We start from the raw sequence: 17,627 nt of genomic DNA, 5'->3' as shown, positions 1-17,627 counted from the left end.
AATTACTGCAGCACCTGGCTAGGAATAGAGACGTGATCTTGGCAAATGCAAAGCTGTGGAGGAATTAACCAACTCAAGAGCTGATTCAGAGCACCTACATTTCTTTGCAATAGGGGTAAGCCCAGGCAATCCTAGTATCTTCCTCTTATGAGAAACACAGAGCATCAGAGAGCTGAAGGGTGAAAACTGCTTCACATGGAAACCAGTACACCAGCTGGAAGATGGAAACTGGTTCAAGACACAGGCTCTTCAGCAGAGCCATGCAGAAAAAACTCAGCTGTTTGTCTCCCATTTCACTGCTCTGACCTCCGCCTGGCCATCTGGGTGTAATACTGCTTCAGTCACTGAAGGCAACATCCAGCATTTGTAATAAAGGTTTGGCTGCTTGCTCTGTGAAATAAAGTTTTCAAAGAGCTTTGTGCATTAATCCCTGAATGTTAAAATAAACCCTGCCGACACTTTCTTCTGAAATGACTATCTGGACATCACTAATTTCTTGCAAAATATGCCTGTGTCATCCGGTATCTCGGAAGAGCAGGTGCTTTCTTTTATGTCCCCAAGCAGATGCACATTTCACTGTTCTCTGAGCACTCAGAGGCAGCTTTTTTTTGACTATGTGACAAAACATGTTGACAGCTGCTGAAACCGAGATGCCTGATCTACCTTTTCTACCTAATCTGACTTCTGCAGGGATGAAGCAGCTCATCTCTTGGGGTGTGCAAGCCCTTGCAGGAGGCACCCCAGTGCAGAGCTCTCATCCCAGCCACTGCCTTGTTTGTCCTCTTTTCTTTCTATAAAAGAGAATATTGTGCCTATGCCATCTGTTAAGCAAAGTGCTGCACGTACATTGCAATATACCCTGCAGCACACAATGGAGCCTCGCAGATTAAATGTGAAGAGAAGTGGCTGTAAGGGGAGAGAAAACTCCAGGTGCTGGAGCTGTTACAGGTGAGCCTAAGCGTTTGCTTCCCCGAGGCAGCTACCTGTCAGGATTAATCTTGCTGAGTCCAGGAATGCGCCTTGGTAGACACCGCACCCCATTCCAGGAAACCATAAATACCAAACGAGGTGTTCAGCACCACACATGAAAGCATCTTCCTTCTGCAGAGCATGACTGCAGGGGAGTGACAGCCAGACTAGCATCAATCCTGCCTCATGCTGGGGTTTTCTTAAGGTGGTTCCTTGGGGGAAACAGAAGGAGGTGAGCATGTCTGCTTGCTGCCTTTCTCCAGGAGGTCTCCAAGGGAACCCCTTTATTTGTTTCCCTGTTCTGGATCCACCTGGGACCCCGCTTTTTTATTTCCAGGTTAAAGGATGTTCTTTCTGCCTCATCCACAAACCAACCCTAAGGGAAGGAAGTCCAGGGGAGCCAAAGGAATCATCTTTGATAGCCCCTCTTATAAGTACTTTATAAGATAATGTGACCAAGAGGCAAAGCTGGGGGACAACTAGCCTTCTTCTGAATGTTCTGAATGTTGTTGCCCAAGCAGCATGCAGGAGGGGGCACAAAACAATTAATGGTGCTTTGAGTAGCACGATTTTGCCAAACAGGGTACCCCTGGCCTGCCAAAGAAATGCAGTGCAGGTGATGAACGCTTATTTAGCAAAAGCAATTGACTCCCAGGTTTCTTTTCCTCCTGATTTTTTGTCATCTCACCAGGAAAAAAGATCATTGAGCTTCCTGCTTGTCCAAAACACCTTCCTCCTCCCCTTAATTCCCCCCTCCTCCTCAGTTTCCCTGGCTCTACTAGCTTTTTGTTTGGAAGCTGGAGTGGTTCAGGTCCATTTATACTTTTCTGTTTGGAAAAGATGCTTGTCCATGGGCACTGCTTGATATTAGATGTTCGGTTATGAGATGAGCAGAAGGCCGACACAAGGCTGATGTTTGGGAAGGCAAACATCAGGTGAGCCATGGAAGTCACCCTGATATCCCCATCTTGTGTACCTGGAGGGATGGCTAAGCCTTCTGGCTCGTGGGGTGCTGGCACCCGCTGCTGCCTCCCACCTGTCTGAGGATACCCCGGAGGCCAGCGCTCCCCTGCAGAGCTGAGCCCATTGCCAATGCCACCAACTGAGGCCACACACCACAATTTCAGGGGCAGACCCCCAGCGTGGGGAGTTACCACAAAAAAAGAGCATTCCCAGGTAATTGTGGGCTTCGGGATCAGAAGCAATAAATTTAAAGTCCAAGCTCAAACTTGGCCCAAGGGAGCAGCCAGAGCCAATGCCAGGGGCAGTGGGAAGCAGCCAGCTCACCAAGCACAGACTGGGACAGCCAGAAGGACATTGCTGACTCCAGAAATGCTCCTTTCCACAACCTTTGAAACAATGGATTTTATTTCTAAAGACAGCATCACTTCCATATTTTGAGGCATAAGCAGCCCCTGGAACATTTATTTCCTGCTTCTACATATACACATCATCGACGGCACCCCACCAAACCCAAACCATGCCATGGCTCCACAAAACACCCATGGCTGAGACTTGGCGCAGTGGCAGCAAGACACTGGAAGTGCAGAGCAGTTGTTTTGGGGCAACATGTTTAGGCACACAGGCATTGCAGTCCCTATATCCCAGACAATCATTGCTTTCGTCTTGTGTCAATCATTTTCCGCACAGCGCAGTGCCCCATCTCTCAGAAGACATCTTTTGGTGCATGGGCCACCGAATTTGGATACCTTAAATTTCAGGCTGGCAGGGCTTATGATTCACGTTATCATCAACTGAGAAAATACCTGCAAAATTCAGATTCAGGTCTGGATTTTGTAGTCCGGGTTTGAAGTAAGTGAGGTAGGACAGAACTCTGCCTGTGGAGGCAGCTCCACAGCCTCCTGATTAGCTTCCTTAAGCATCCATAGGCTATGTAAATAAAGTCTCGCTCCCCAGACAGTCTTTTTAGGGGCTGAAACCCTAGGTACTGTGGGTTAAATAAGTCAGTTCCTCTGACAAAGACACATTTGGTTCAATTTTAAAGAAGGGCCCTTTAGAAATCTCTAAAATTTTAACCATCAGTATGTAACAGCTTCTGGGATGTTCCTCACCTTGTAACACTTAAAACAATGATTCATCTTCATAAGAAATATGTAACTGTCTAAAACTAACTCTCAAATAATGTTAATTATCTGCATGGTCTGCGTTTTAGCATATGCGATTTCCAGTTACCAACACTGGACATTATTAAAGCTTTTAAGTGACATCAGCTTTCCAGTGAGCAGCCCCCTATAAAATACATAATTTTTAATCTGCCTTTGATTGCCACAGATTAAAAATCTCAGAATTTACGAGAGCTACAAATCGGGTTTAGACTGTGCAGTGTGGAATAAAAGCCAAGATTTTTGGTTCCGCTTGTTGATATTTCCTGAAAACATGAAACAATTCTGAAAGGACAGATTTCCTGGCTCACAGCTAAAGGTCAGCAGTCACAGAGGGAGCGCTCGCTAAGTGTACCAAAATGATTGGGAAGGAAAGATTGCCACAACATTGAAGTATTATTAAAAAGTGATTTAAGTGGGGGAAATGGGAGAAAAGAGAGAGACAGACAAGGATTAGACTCTGAACAAGCGAGCTTTCATCAAGACTAGAAAAACAGCATTGTTCCTTGCTGCTTGCAGCCTCTCACTGTCACTCTAAGCATCACTCACTCCTGTTCCCTCTTTCGTCCCCTCTCCCAGCCCAACCCATGCTGCCACCCCAGCCTGCACTGGCTCTGAACGGGACTGCTCCGACCAGGCAACACAAACCACTTCTCTGGCCTTTCCTGCACAGCCCAGAGGTTTTTCCTGACTCATCTCTATAACAGCTTGTGGAGGTACAAGTTTCATTGGGAAGGACAGGAGTTTTAAAGTCCCATGGCTTTGTGCAAGGCTGACATACAGTTGTGTGATATGCAAGAAAAAACTCATTTTCCCAAGGGATCTTCCCCCAGCCTGCCCCATGTTTATAACTTGCTCTCAGCACAATTCCAGAACCAAAGCACTTCCCAGGCCAACCCCTGCTCTGCAGCCGGCAGAGGGGGCAGCAGGCAGCTCACAGCAGTTTCCTGAAACCATCTGCTTTAACAAAGTTCCTTGTCCAAGTATTTAATTTTATAACAATTGATACTGAAACTTCCCCATCCAGTGAGATGATACCAGTTTGAAAACAAGCACAACCTGCAATTAAAATCTCTGAGGCATGTATAACGTTGGTAAACACCTCTAAAACAATATTTAGTACCAGTCTCAACAGAGACTATCCCAGTTCCCTCCAAGACTCCCAAGTTTGTTTTCAATTTTATTATTAACTTTTTTTTTCTAATAAAGTATGGGGTATGTACAATTTTCCAGGCAAATAAACTCTGACCAAAACCAACCTAGCAGCCTCCAGCAGGTCCCTGCCACAGGCTGTGCACCACGTTAATGATGCTCCACTCCCTGCCTGACCAAGAGCTGGGGGACATCAGAATTAACAAAGAATTTGTGCATATAATCCTTCTAATGAAATACCACAACTCTGATCTCAACATCCTCCCTAACACTGACTTATCAAAAGCATATGCTCCCATCACTCATGGTCTGTGCATTTGCTTTTGTTTGTTTTTTTTTTTTCTTTCTTTTTTTTAAATTAAACCAATCAGTTGTAGAGCAAAATACTACCTTTTCAACTAAAACGTTAACAGCAAGCCAATGACCGCATGTGTAGCTCAAATCTGATGCCCCCAAATCCTGTTAACTACAGTAAACTAAAGCAAAACAACAAATGCACTAGTAAGCAGCTAAGCAATACTGTAGGCTGTTCAACTTTAAATTGGCAGATTTAAATTAATTGGCAGAAACTTTAAAACTGGCAGATCCTGGAGGAAGGGAATCCCAGAAGGCACGTGTCCTCGTCCTATGCAGAGAGCACACTCAAACCATAGGATCCTATTCTGCATATATCACTTCAGAATATATGGCTATACCTATCATATGTCATCTGTATTTTGTATGTACGTTTTCTCTAAAAATACTCTGTATGAGATAAAGGACACTGCTCTTGGCCACAGAGCATTTGCCCCAAAAGCAGCCAGTGAGACTGACACAACAGATTATAATTCCTTGCAATGGGATAAAACTGTAGCTCAAAGTAGAGGTGCGCTAACAATTTAGGGCTTCACAGACCCCAACCTGAAAGGATGAATTATTCTCCAAAGCAAAATGTTGAACACTAGCATAGAGAATATTACTTCAGAGGCAGATTATAGTAGCCTTGCTATTTTCCATCTGGAGCTTCAGGGCAATTTACAAGTAGAGACTATTGCCATGATCAGTGGTGAGATTACAGAAGCAACATTTGCTGTGATGAACCTAAAAAAGGCAGCTCCAGGCCTGAAGTTCAATGTGCCACACCTGCTAGCAGAGAATATATGAATAATCTGATCTCCAGGCTGCAAATATTACGAGAAAGGTTGGACAGCCCCATGCAGTGGAGCCTCACCCACTACATCCTCCTAAGGCCAAACAAAATCACTAAATATGAAGACAAGCTGTGCATCGATACCTGTGCAACCCCAAAACAGTCTAAGCTGCTGCTAATGAAATCCAGCAAAACCAGGCATCCAGTGCCAGAAAGACTAGAACTCATCTCTCTGACATTAAAAAATTCTTTTATTGAACAGCTCTAAACAGTACCACCTGCAAAAAGCCTTGTTAACTGTGAGATTAATAACGTTAGCTGGAAGATAGGGTGGTTTCTATGGCATTGCTTCAGGACCTGAGGCAATTCCGCTGCCCCATCACCAGAACTCCCTCAAATTTTAAACCATCTATGCATTAGCTAAGGAAAAAAACCCAACCCTACTGCTTATAGGTAAAGTCATGCTTGAAACTCAGGCACAATATGATAATTTTTTTAAAATAATGTCTTGCATAAATTATAAACTATACATTGATTGCAAGAGTAGTTAAGCAAACTAAAAGGGTATAATGGGAGCAGGAGACATCTTCCTGGCCTTGTGGGCTCAAGTGGAGGTTATTCCCACTGCAAAACACCAATGATCTGTGCATTATGGTCTGTAAAGTAATACTTGGCTTATTGAACACTTACTTTGTTTGAAGCTTAAAGGAAACTTGGGCATGCACCACAGAAATAAAGCTCTATTTTTGTAAAATGCTGGGGAACAAAAACAAAAATGGAAAGCCCTTACAGCTCTAATTGGCATCTCAAGACAAGCATCCCCCTTTCATGGTTTTGCTTACTATTATTCTTATTGCTGTTATTATTAATCTACCAAAACATCACACGCATACTAAACCGTTCTTCACTAGGCAATTTCTGCTCGTCAATTTAATCCTCAAAGCTACCATCAAATTTTGCACTCTCTTACATGACAGATGTAGAACTATGTTCTTTTGAGTGTCTGTGGCAAAAGCAAAGAGCAGATGTACCAGCCAATGCTGCAATAGGCAGTGGAGGGAGGGGGTACCAAGGCCGGCGGATGATCTGCATTAACCCCTGCGAAGGGCTGGATTTCACAGGTCAGCAAGCGCACTCAGTGGCTGCTGCGTCAGGTCCCATTCAGACATCAGTCCAAGCAACCAGCATTGTAAGGCTCTTTTGAAAATCCTTGTTACCACTTCTTAAGGCAGGTGAAAATCAATTAATTTTGAGGTTTTAAAGAAATGCCTTTGCTGTGGTCAACCTTGGCCACACAGTTACAATGCATTTTGCAGAGATGCACTGCCTTTTCTTTCTATTTAGTGTAAAAGCACTTAATCTTGGTTACCAGCTCCCTGAAGGTCAGGCTTATTTCTTTAGATCTATTATTTACTGCTTGAAATTTCCAGTTCCACCTTTCCAGCTATTATAGCTTCTTTCCCCAACTCCTATTCTTTTCACGATAAATACATATGACGACTGTTGATAAAGTTAGGAGGACCGTCATTCTAAATGTCTGACCTTCTTCAAAATCTGATAATGGATACAGTTTCTGAATCATAGGTCATCTCAATTTTGCCAATAAACCATTTATTTCCAGTGGCCTTCAGACCTTGAGGTTTACTGTGCGCTGCAAATGGATTCTTCAGGGAAACAGAAGACAGCCATCCTCAGCCTTTGCTTAGTGCATTAGGAGAGATACTGTCCTTTGGAGAGTTTGGTTGTCCACAACATCTCATGCACCACAGTCTCTAAAACCTTCACTGCCATGTAACATTTTCTGATGTTTGTATGAAGCTCAAAGCTATAAGCATCTTGTGTGAACTAACCTCCTTTACATTTGCAATTTATATGAAAAGGGCAGAAAAAAAAATCTATGCTTCCTTAAACCCTCCCAATCTACTGAGGGCTATCCAGTCACCTTTACCATATTGTTCAACTTAGAGCTCAAGGCACAGTGCCAAGTTTTACATCACTACCTCAAATGTTATGCTGCTGTGGTAAGACCCGATTACGCCATGCTCGTAAAAGCTGTGTCAGTGCCAAGGTACACAATTTGTTGGTAGGAGTGCCTGCCAGCCTCCTTCAATGGCTTCACTGAAATGAGTTCTCAAAATGACTTGGTCTTGCAAAAACACTGCCAGAGGTATAATTCCTGTTGAAGGTCGACACTTCACGTAAACTACTGAGCAAGGTGCAGAGGAAGGCATTGAACACAAATGCCTGGCTTGATCAGTGCTTGGAAAGTTAAGCAGTGACTAGATCCTGAGCAAGGGGGAACTGAGCAGGATTTACTTACCGTCAAAACTTCTGTGCTGCGCTGTTAGGGTTGTCTGCACAGAACGACCGGCTTCTTTCATCATGGCTTCAAATTCACTTCGGCTTTTGTTTGCAAAGTTCTCCTCCATCTCGCTGGTGCAGCAAGTATAGCCTTGTGGGCAGATTCGCAGGTGCTCCCCTAAAATGAGAGAAAACGTACTTGAATGGCCAGGTCTGGAAAAGGAAGGATTTCAACCCAGACAACCTCAGCATAAAAACATTGCAGCTCCCTATTTACCTAGATCTGCATCAGGCTTTACGTGTTTACCTCCTAACTGGACTTATCCTGCATTATTATAGTGGTTGGTATGAATGCAAGTACAAATTTTCTCACTGCTGACTCTGAGCCAAGGACACAAAATTCGTCCATGGGGCAAGGAGAAGGGAAATACAAGCGTTTCCTGCTCAAAGTCTGCCCTACAATCCAGCTCTGCCCAGAATCCCAGAAGTCATGGAAGTCTCTTATTCAAGGACGTACTAGTCATCCTCACTAGACTTAACATGTATATTAGTACAACTGTTTGAAACTACTTTGTCAAGAAAAAAACCAACTCCAACATTCTCCCTGACCTCCCAAACTATCCCCCCACTCCATCCTGAGAAGGCATTTCCTTAACCAGAGAGGTGAGATTAGTGAGAAGTTTTCAAAAGACAGGGATGTGCTGAATGTCAGTTTGGGTGACTAATTACCCTCCACAGATTTTGAAATCTGCTCATTTACTATTTTTTCAATGAAAAATTTCTCTCTCAGAAAGAGACAAGACCACCCAAAAAAGGGGTTGCTATGACAATTACTGATGGAATATACCCTTGGCTATAGGGAAGGACAGGAAAGGTAAGAGGACTCGGCAGTCAAATTGAAAAATTCTTCAGTATCAGAGCTCCTCCTGCCCTCTGCACATCTCTTTATTGTGGAGAAGCAAGTGTTTGCACAGGCAGAGTCAGCAACATTTTAAAAATAATTGCTTAAGTTCTTATGAGTCCTTACAAAGAAAGACACATCCACCTGCAAACACACCCTACGTTTCTCCTTACCCAGCAATACGAATTCATTTGGATGAAATCAAACATCAGGGGTATTTTTTTTAAAGAATAACACCACCCCCCCCCCCCGCCCTTGGTTCCAAGCATGCACTGAGATAAACCAATTACAAAGAAGTTACTGTGCTTAACATAATTTGATTGGGATTGCCAATGATTTTGCTGGCAGTTTTACAGGACTGCTGTCTTAACGTCATAGCTGAGCTGAAACATACATTTACAATCATGTTTTATCTTGTGAGTCTCGACAGCTTCAAATCTTGAACCTGCACAGTCCTCCAGAGTTTCCCATTAAAGTCCTGAGCTATTTCCAGCATAGAGCCCTTAGCAAATGGGTGCCTCCGGGTAAAGGGTCTTTGAAACTGGGCATGTGTCCTTCCCTTGTGAATGCCATGTCGTTAGTAGCCTGACTAAGAGCAATTTTGACAGGAGTGCTCTGTAGCTGATGTACTTTAGGCAGAAGACGTTCAGGATGAGTTTGCATTTTGCTGGCCCTCAGGTCCGTGCTCACAGATGGCTCTGGAGCAACCTCTGCAGGGCGCTGGGGTGAGCTTGCCCTTGGAAAACAGGTTATCGCGTCCACTTCCATGGACAGGGCAGCCTTCCTGCCTATGTAATGGGAATTGCTGCCCACCAGCATAACTCCCAGCATCAGGCTCATGTTGTGCTCCCAGCTGAGAGGAGCGTCAGGGTCCTGTCTCCCACGGGACCCCCCTCCCAGTCCCCACGAGCACCCAGGCACCACTGTGACACACCGTCAAGAGCAATGGGGAAAGCAGCAACTTGCTTCAATATAAAAAACTAAGAGTTGAATACTAGCATCACGCGGCTTAATGCTTGCCACGCAAAACACAGTGTAAGGTGCAGTGCCTGCAAGCGGGGCTGCCCCAGCAAGGGGACACCTACACGTTCATCATCGGCTTAGGCCTCTCCTTCCTTCACAAACGAGATCATTGCAATTCATTCCCTGAGATCCCTTCTGTAAAGCTGCATTTGTACAAGAAACTCACAGTGAGGATGGCTGATGTGTGACCGAGAGGCAGAAAAAAGGAGTGGTGACTTTTTGACAAGACACAGCTTTGTTTCCTGTGGTGGCAAACTAAAAACTTTCTTCTCGTCTGGCCTCTCCCACCCGATTTCTGCTGCCAGGGGGTTTCTGGCAAGGATCAGTCGTTCGCTGGCAGCTGTTTTACTGCGGCGTGCACCCTTCCATGCTGCTCTCAGTGCCCCCAGGACCTCTCTGAAAGGCCTATCAACAAGGAAACGGATCCCAAAGGATCCCAATGGCTCCCTAAGACTGCCTTTACCACCACGTCTCAGTTGCTGACACATTTTGCAGACGAGGCCCTGGTTGCGTGACCCCTTGGCCCCCAAGGCACCCAAAAGCACAAGCGCTCCCACCACCGCTCCATTCCCCACCGGTGCTCGCAGGTTCAGCCTAGGCCTCGGGCACCCCCTTACCAACCCCCCATGTTGGTACACCAAGGTAAAGCAGCGGGAAGCCGCCACCTGGGAACCCACAGCTCCCGGCCTGCCGGCAGTGAGCCGGCCCGGCCGCGCCATGCTCTGCTAACCCCTCCGGCACGGCCAGGCCGCAGCCCTGCCTGGAACCGGGAGAGCAAACGCGGCTGCCAGGGCTACCCACCCGGGAAACGTTCACTATTATTATTTAACCAGGAGACACCTACAAGTTCACCAAAGCTGCTGGTTCCCCAAACAGGCTTTAGGAACAAAAAGGGGAACGTGTGGGGATTGCCTCTGGGGAAGAAGGCGGCCTGCCCACAGTGAGGAAGAGGACGTGGAGGAAGAGCCCCACAACGCACCCCAGCTCCCTGAGGAACGACGAGGGGTGGTAGAAGCGCGAGGCCTGCTAATTAAAACGTGACGTGACTGGACAAACACCTCTCCTCTCCCACCCTGGGCGGAGCAGGGCGCGTGTTTCAGCAGGATGGCAGGGGTCCAATGCCTTGCCATGGAGCACAGCTTCCAGCAGCCACCGGCCAGCCCGCACCGCCGGGTCGGGGGGAACAGACAGAAAGCCAGCGAAAAGTCACACCCATAGCTAAAATGGCTTCATTTTACACAACTTTGTGAATTGCATATAGAATTTAAAGCCTGAACTCACAGCAGTTTCAATCCCTTTTGAAGCAACATTTATCTTCGGTTACTGCAGGCATTTGTACGGGTACTCAGCACCACAGCACTTTATCTCAGTGGGGAGCAAAGTTTTTACCATTTGTCTTTGTAATTCAAACTCAGTGCACACAAAACAGTCTTACAGCACTATAAAAATACTTTGCTTTGCTTTTTAACCTGACCCACCCTGGAAACATTATACTATTATTATTTAACCATTTTTATTGACTCCAAAATAAACGCACTCTCGACTGTATTTTTGCTCTCCTTGTATTTCAAAGTTCATTTGTTTGCTAACTTGCCGTCACCACTGAAGCTACACTATAAATATCTCTGGGTTCCCTTGGTAGGAGATTATCTGCAGATACCTACGGAGAGCTGGAGGTGTTTTATGAGGAGTAAATCTGCAAGATACCCTGCGCGTTCTCCTCTCCACTGCTGCGTCAGAGAAATTTCCCCTCGTATACAGCTGACATGATGCTAACTGCTTGCTCCAGAGCACATGCTCCTGGTGCCTGGAAGAGCTTTATAGAAAGCACATGAGCATGGCAGAAGCTAAACTGGCAGCAAGCAGAGGTCCATTCCAAACCTCCCTGAAGATAACAAAAACACTTTCAGTGACTCAGGCCAACTCCATCAGGCCCAGAGAGAATTACACTGCTCCATGTGAGTCTGTAAGTGAAACCCAGCCATCTTCCCTGAGCCCTTGACTTGCAACCCCCCAGCTGAGCGTGGCTGGTAGTGGAGCACGGAGGTGCCCAGGGTGCACTCAATGGCTCAGCTAGTACCAGCTCCACGCTGCCCTAAGCGCTCTGGATTTAAGACACACTTGTAAGAAAGACAGGATGCACTTTGGGATGCTCGGCTTCCCTTCAGAAAACTATTGGCTTGCCCAAGCCTCCAGCAGCCAAAATATGTGGTTCCATCTGGGTCTCCCTTGAAGAGCCACCTCTCCTGCAAAGGCTGCCGAAGGCGTGGTGGGATGTAACCCACCTATTTCACAGTCTCTTGGAAATGAAGACAGGGCAGAGCATGCATGAAAACAGCATCAAACAAATATCTCATTTATGATTAACTGCCCTAGAGTGGAAAGGAACAGGCAGGAGGCTGATGACAAGAAAATATCACACTGCCTGGCTACAGGCTTGAATTGTCCTTCAAATACCCTCTCAGCTGGCTGGGTTAACAGATCATTTTGGCTATCAGATTCATTACTGCCTTTGAAAGTGCTGAACATGAAATCACTTGACAACTTCCTCGTCAGGGGTGGAGCCGGCTGGGCTGCTTTGCAGCAGGGTCCTCACAGGAGGAATACCCCTGCTCTCAGCCACCACCAACACAAGCTGAGACGGGGCTCAGCTCCCCGCTTCTTCCCCCGCGTGCTCCCAGCACCACTGCCCTGGCCCATGCAGGCTCCCCTTGGCCACCGGCCCGCCTGCCACGGGCTGTGCCGGGAGCTGCTGCAGCCATGGCGTGTGGTGTAATGCACTGGGGCTGCATGATCTCAGCTGGCTGAAGTCGGAAAAGCTCTCTAGCTGTTCACTGCGGCTGTGTTTCACCCCACCATGAGGCTCCATAGCCATGGAACCAAGAGAGAAGGGCAGTCCCAGGGGTGTAAAATGCAATACTGAGAGATGAGTCCTTGGCTCCTTTAACCATGTAAATAGCGCTATTTCTATTTCTCTCACAGGATGTTGGAGATTGAATTCATTACAATGTTTGCAGAAGGTTTGGGGTTATTCGGATGTGTCAGAGTATCTAAATGCAAATTATTACAAAATCATTCCTCCCAGAGGTTAATTTACTTCAGGCTGTGATAAATCTGTCATGATTCTTCCCTCATATTTGTAGCCCTCCTCCCACTCGCTTTCCAAACTGCTCCAAAACCTCTTTTCACACTCCTAGATCAAAACTGACCTCTGGTTGCCTCAATCCAGTCCCCCATGCCAGGACACCTACTGCCCAAACCCCCTCCTTGGGGGTTTCTGGGTGGATATGTCTCAGGCAATCAGGCTTGCTGAAGTCCCACACGGCTGAGACCCCCCTGCCAGGCACGGCAGGGACACCAGGATGCAGCCCCTGGCCAGGTACAGCCAGTAAACACGAGAGCACCCAGCAGCTGAGGAGCTCCAGCCCTCTCCTCCTGCCCCTGGCAAGCACAACCACCTGTTGGCCTCTCCCTCTTCATACCTAAACCCCATCCAGGGTAATGAGCAACACAGTCAGGAACTGACGGCCAAACAGTGGAATTCAGACCATGAGTTTTTGATTTTTTTTTTGTTCTCCCTTCTGTTGCGTGGTGTTTGGTTGTTTGTTTTTTTCCCCATGTCAGAGTGTCTGCAGCGGATACAAAACGAGCCTGGAGGTGGTACAGATGTTAAAAATACCTTGCAAAGAGGTACCGCAATGAAAGTAAATCCCCTTCCTTATGCCTCCCAGCTTTTCCTGCTTCAGGTGTTCCTGTCCCCATCTCTCTTGAAATACATCACTTTAAAGAGAACATGATTTAGCACATGCTGATAAGTAACTGACAGCATGGCCTCTAGCACTAGTACCCTGATGCTATCTTGAAACAGTCTTGTCACAGATAACTCCTAGAGGGAATGGGGGTACCCAAAAAACGTTCGGACTAGGAGACAGTCCTGGCAGACTGCCCTAGGAAGAGCTCTTCATGCCCTTTTCATTCTAGATGCACTGAGAAACATCAGCTGATAAGCCATTTCCAGACACCTACGCCCCATAAAATTTGTGTAAGGTGTCCGGATGCACAGCTGGTCTCTCATAGTAGCTACTAACATCAAACTGAACTGGCTACCAGACTGCTCTATTAAGGAGACTGCGTATCAGGAATTTTCCCATATCGCAAAGGCAGGTGTTAGCTAAGAGCTGTGCAGCCCATTTCTTTGCTTTGCAGTCAGCTGCTGGCAAAACACGGTATCTTCTATTTTCTGATAATGTACTAAGAGAATTGTCTTTGGCTTCGGTTTGCACATAATGTCACAGCAGGTCTGAATATTAAGTATTAGTATGGCAAGGCTTCACACTGATCAAAATGCACCGGGACATGTCCTCCCCGGTCTCAGCGATACCACCGGCTGAGGATATGCATGGTGAGGCAGGGCTGTAGGCTGGCCAAGAGAAATCAGGGCAGGATATGGTCATGAGGAAGGGCTGTGCTCACGTGAAGTCATGATTTTCCTGCACTTTCATACCAAGGAGCACCTCAGGATAAGTAGAGGTGGCAGGGTGTAGCTGGGAACCGGCCCCACCACTGACTCGGTGGGCACCTTGGATGAGCCAGACTGGGAGCTAATGCAATGAGGGGGAGGGGAGAGCCAGAGATAAGCTGTCTGCTTTACCAGCACCCTGCTGGAACCCCCCAATGACATCAGCACGTGCTATGTGGCAGGACCCAGGTTAACCCAGCCCAAGGTCACTGCACAGAGGACTGTGAGGAAGAGGCAGATGCCATCTCACATGCTGCATCCACAGCAGCCTCCCCATGCACATCAGTGCTGCCTCCCAGACTCAGTAAGGCGAGAGGGATTGGGTTCTAGCACAACCAGCCCCTATTTCTCTTTGCTGCTGCTGAGGGAGTAGCTGGGTATCTCAAGGGACTGATAACAAGGGCATGAAGTCTTTTCAAGCTGCATGCCACAGGTCTGAATTTGTCCCGTGTCAGCAGCTTTTGTAATGCCTTACCATCTGACTGCTGATCAAATAGCTTGTGCTATCTGGGATGAACTAATGTTTTCGTTCCAGATAAAGAAAACAAGCACTACGTTCCACATCAGTGATAAAAACAGCAAACCAGAGAAAACAGCTAGAGAATATGCTTATTCTCTTAAAGCAATGCACGTGTTTAAGATGAGACAATAGCAAAACATTAAATGCTTGTTCTCACAGTTTATCATTCAAACCAGGATTATACCAACAGAAGTGAACAACCAAGAGCAGATAATCCATAAGATTTTCTTTTTCCACGCCTTACCTTTCTACTCAACCGGGATTTAATAAACTATCAAAACACTGTTAACCAAATAAGACAACTTAATCTGGCTACTGTGCGGAGTTGGCTCCCTACCAGGTTAGCAGGGTTCTGTTATTGCATTACGGTGAAACCCTGACACAGGGACAGATACAGGTATTTCTGAGAAATATCACAACTGGCATCCTCAGAGCAGAAAAGCACAGATGGGTGGGAGGGCTTCGGGACTGCTGCGTTTCCTACTGACACAGGCCATTCAAGTTGGGAGCCCGGCTCCCAGGGAGCTGGGTGGGAGGGTGCAGGGGAGGCTGAACGGGGATTTCCTCTGTATTTGCTCTGTTGATGTGTTGAAATACTTTGGGCTCCTTAGGCTGTCAACTCAGTGTCACGCTCACACGCTGCAAGGGTGGTATCAATTTGTTTAATCCTAGACCCTGATGTCAGAGGAATTTATAAAGCAGGCAAACATGGTTAAAAAAAAAGAAAAGTTAATTAACAGAGGAGAAAGAGTCATGTCTATGTCCTGGAAAAATACTGAGTTCAGAGCAGATGCCTTAAGAAATGACAGTCTGAAAATCCGGATGTCATCTATGTACGTTACAGTGGCAAACTGCCCAAAGGAAGGGGACAGAGAAAATGTCACAAATGCTGACAACAGACCTGATTCTTACTGAAAACACTTCACCCATGCATTGCTCCTTTCCATTTTGGGAGTGTCTTTCTGAATGAAATGGAAATACCCCTTCCCACCACTCTGTTCCCCCTGTTTCTCACTCAGGACCTGGATCTGCCCATAGCTACATGGGCCTGACTGCCTCTGCCTCCGAGATGTGCACATGCAGCAGGAATCAGCACAGGGTGCAATGATCCAAGCCTGTGTTTAAAGACAAAGTAGGAAACACTTTATAATTTGCAGCAGAAAATATTTTTTTCAGCGGTTTGAGAGAGGAATTGAAGAATGAGAGCCAAATCCACACATTCCACAAGTAATGAGGGACCTCTATCTAGCAGAACTGACTGAACACACCAAACCCCAACACTCCTCAGATGCTCTTCTGGGCACTGGACCCACTGTTGGGAAGCTCCTGAGCAGGTCTGTGCCCCAGGAAAGGAGATAATCCATTATGAAAGGCTTCAAAGGGGAGCTGGGACATGGTCTACAATTAGCACTCTCCAAATAAATCAGTCTTGAAAGAAGCCCTCAGTTCGGACTAGACCAGTCACAAGGATCATGGAGAAACACACAGGGAGTTCACTGTTACACTCTTTCCTCTCCCCTTCTCTGAAAAGCAGAAAACTCTTAAAAAAAAGAATCTTAGACAAGGGAAGAATTATCTTGTCTCTTCACATAACACTTGTGGGGACGTATTGAAGTTGTGTGTTGTAATCCATCACTATCAACCTCTTTCAGAGTTGTCCTGAGCACATCAGCTTCTCACCAGATGTTTTGGTTCTTTTATTTTTTTCCTTCTTCTTGGAACAAAGAGTCTTTTTATCCTCAGTTTGCTGCAATCTAAAATAAGATCAAACTGGAAACCTATCACTCTTATCAGATGCAGCTTCACTGGAGGCTTCATAACAACATAAATATGTTATTACATAAGAGGCAAAGCAATTCATTAAGCAGGATCCCTTTTTCCAATTTCTTCTCAGAAAAACATCTACTGGAGAAACTGTCAGCTCTTCCCCATGGACTAGCAGCTTGCTGCCAGAAGGATCAGACTGGAAAAGGAATCTCAGTAGTAAATTGAGGATTAAAGATGTGGTTCCCACTAAGAGGTTTAAGAGGTGAAGGTTTTTGGTTTATTCTCCATTAAGAAGAAGAAGAAAAAAAAAAAAAAAAGCTATGGGGCAATAATTCATATGATCCATGACAGAAACCTGAGGAAGAGTTTGGTCAAAAACAACAGGCTTTTCCAGCCCCCTGCTGAAGCCCTACAAGGAAAATGGTGACACTGCACTTTGGGTTATTTTGGGGTAAAGAGGCTAAGGAGCTTCAGAAAGCTTGTAAGATTGTTGCTCAAGAATGGGGAGTGCTTGTGGCTAGTCCCAGTCATTTCAGTGCAAAGAACAAACCTGGATTAACCTCTCCCAGAGGAGTCAACATTCAGAGAACATGTCCTTCTAAGCCCAGCAAAGCTGCTCAAGCAGTAGATGTTGGTGTGAAAATCATGAAAAGCATCTTTCTGGGTTTCAGACACATGCTCAACACCAGGTTCCTGCAAGGCACCCCCTATTTCTTACCCCTCTGCCACCCTTGCAGGATGCTGTGCTGAGCAGGATGTACCACACCAGAGGAGGAGGTTGGGCACGATGCACAAGTGGGCTGGCACGGCTGCCCACTGTGATGAGCTACACTCCTGGCTGGTAGCTTGCCCAAATGAGGACCACATGCTGCTTCCTCCTGCTGAGCACAGCTACAGACACTGCTGGAAGCATCGGGGACTCTGGGGGCAGCCCATTCCCTTCCTACAGGAGGGTGTATGCGCCCAAGAAGGATCTTGCCTTCTAGCAACAAAAATCTCCCAAGGGAAAACAAACAAATTAAAAAACCTCAATCACTCTGTCTGCTGGTAAGAATGAAAACGACTCCTGAGTTTGCAAAAAAACTTGTCTTTAAACAGTTATTAAACAAACTAAGGTCTTAGATCTGAACCTGATTCTGAGAGTTTGCAAAACCAAAATGCCTATGCCTAAAAATTTAAGAAATTAGGTTTAATGACACTCATTAATCTTGAATTCCATAAAT

The 17,627-nt window shown here is 46.1% G+C and overlaps 1 protein-coding gene across 2 annotated transcripts in view; it reads right to left on the bottom strand.

Annotated features, from left to right (window-relative positions):
* The window catches only part of GPC1 (glypican 1), a 222,285-nt gene that overhangs the window by 97,949 nt on the left and 106,709 nt on the right, over positions 1-17,627 (bottom strand). For both annotated transcript variants that reach the window (XM_056358663.1, XM_056358662.1), the window contains exon 2: positions 7,694-7,852. In XM_056358663.1, coding sequence (XP_056214638.1) covers positions 7,694-7,802 — 109 coding nt within the window. In that variant the 5' untranslated portion in view covers positions 7,803-7,852. The remainder of the gene's footprint in view (positions 1-7,693; positions 7,853-17,627) is intronic.

Source organism: Falco biarmicus, chromosome 13 (genome assembly GCF_023638135.1).
Source record: "Falco biarmicus isolate bFalBia1 chromosome 13, bFalBia1.pri, whole genome shotgun sequence".
NCBI classification, from domain to species: domain Eukaryota; kingdom Metazoa; phylum Chordata; class Aves; order Falconiformes; family Falconidae; genus Falco; species Falco biarmicus.
The sequence above is the reverse complement of the archived record's forward strand: the minus strand, read 5'-3'. Positions and strand labels throughout refer to the sequence as shown.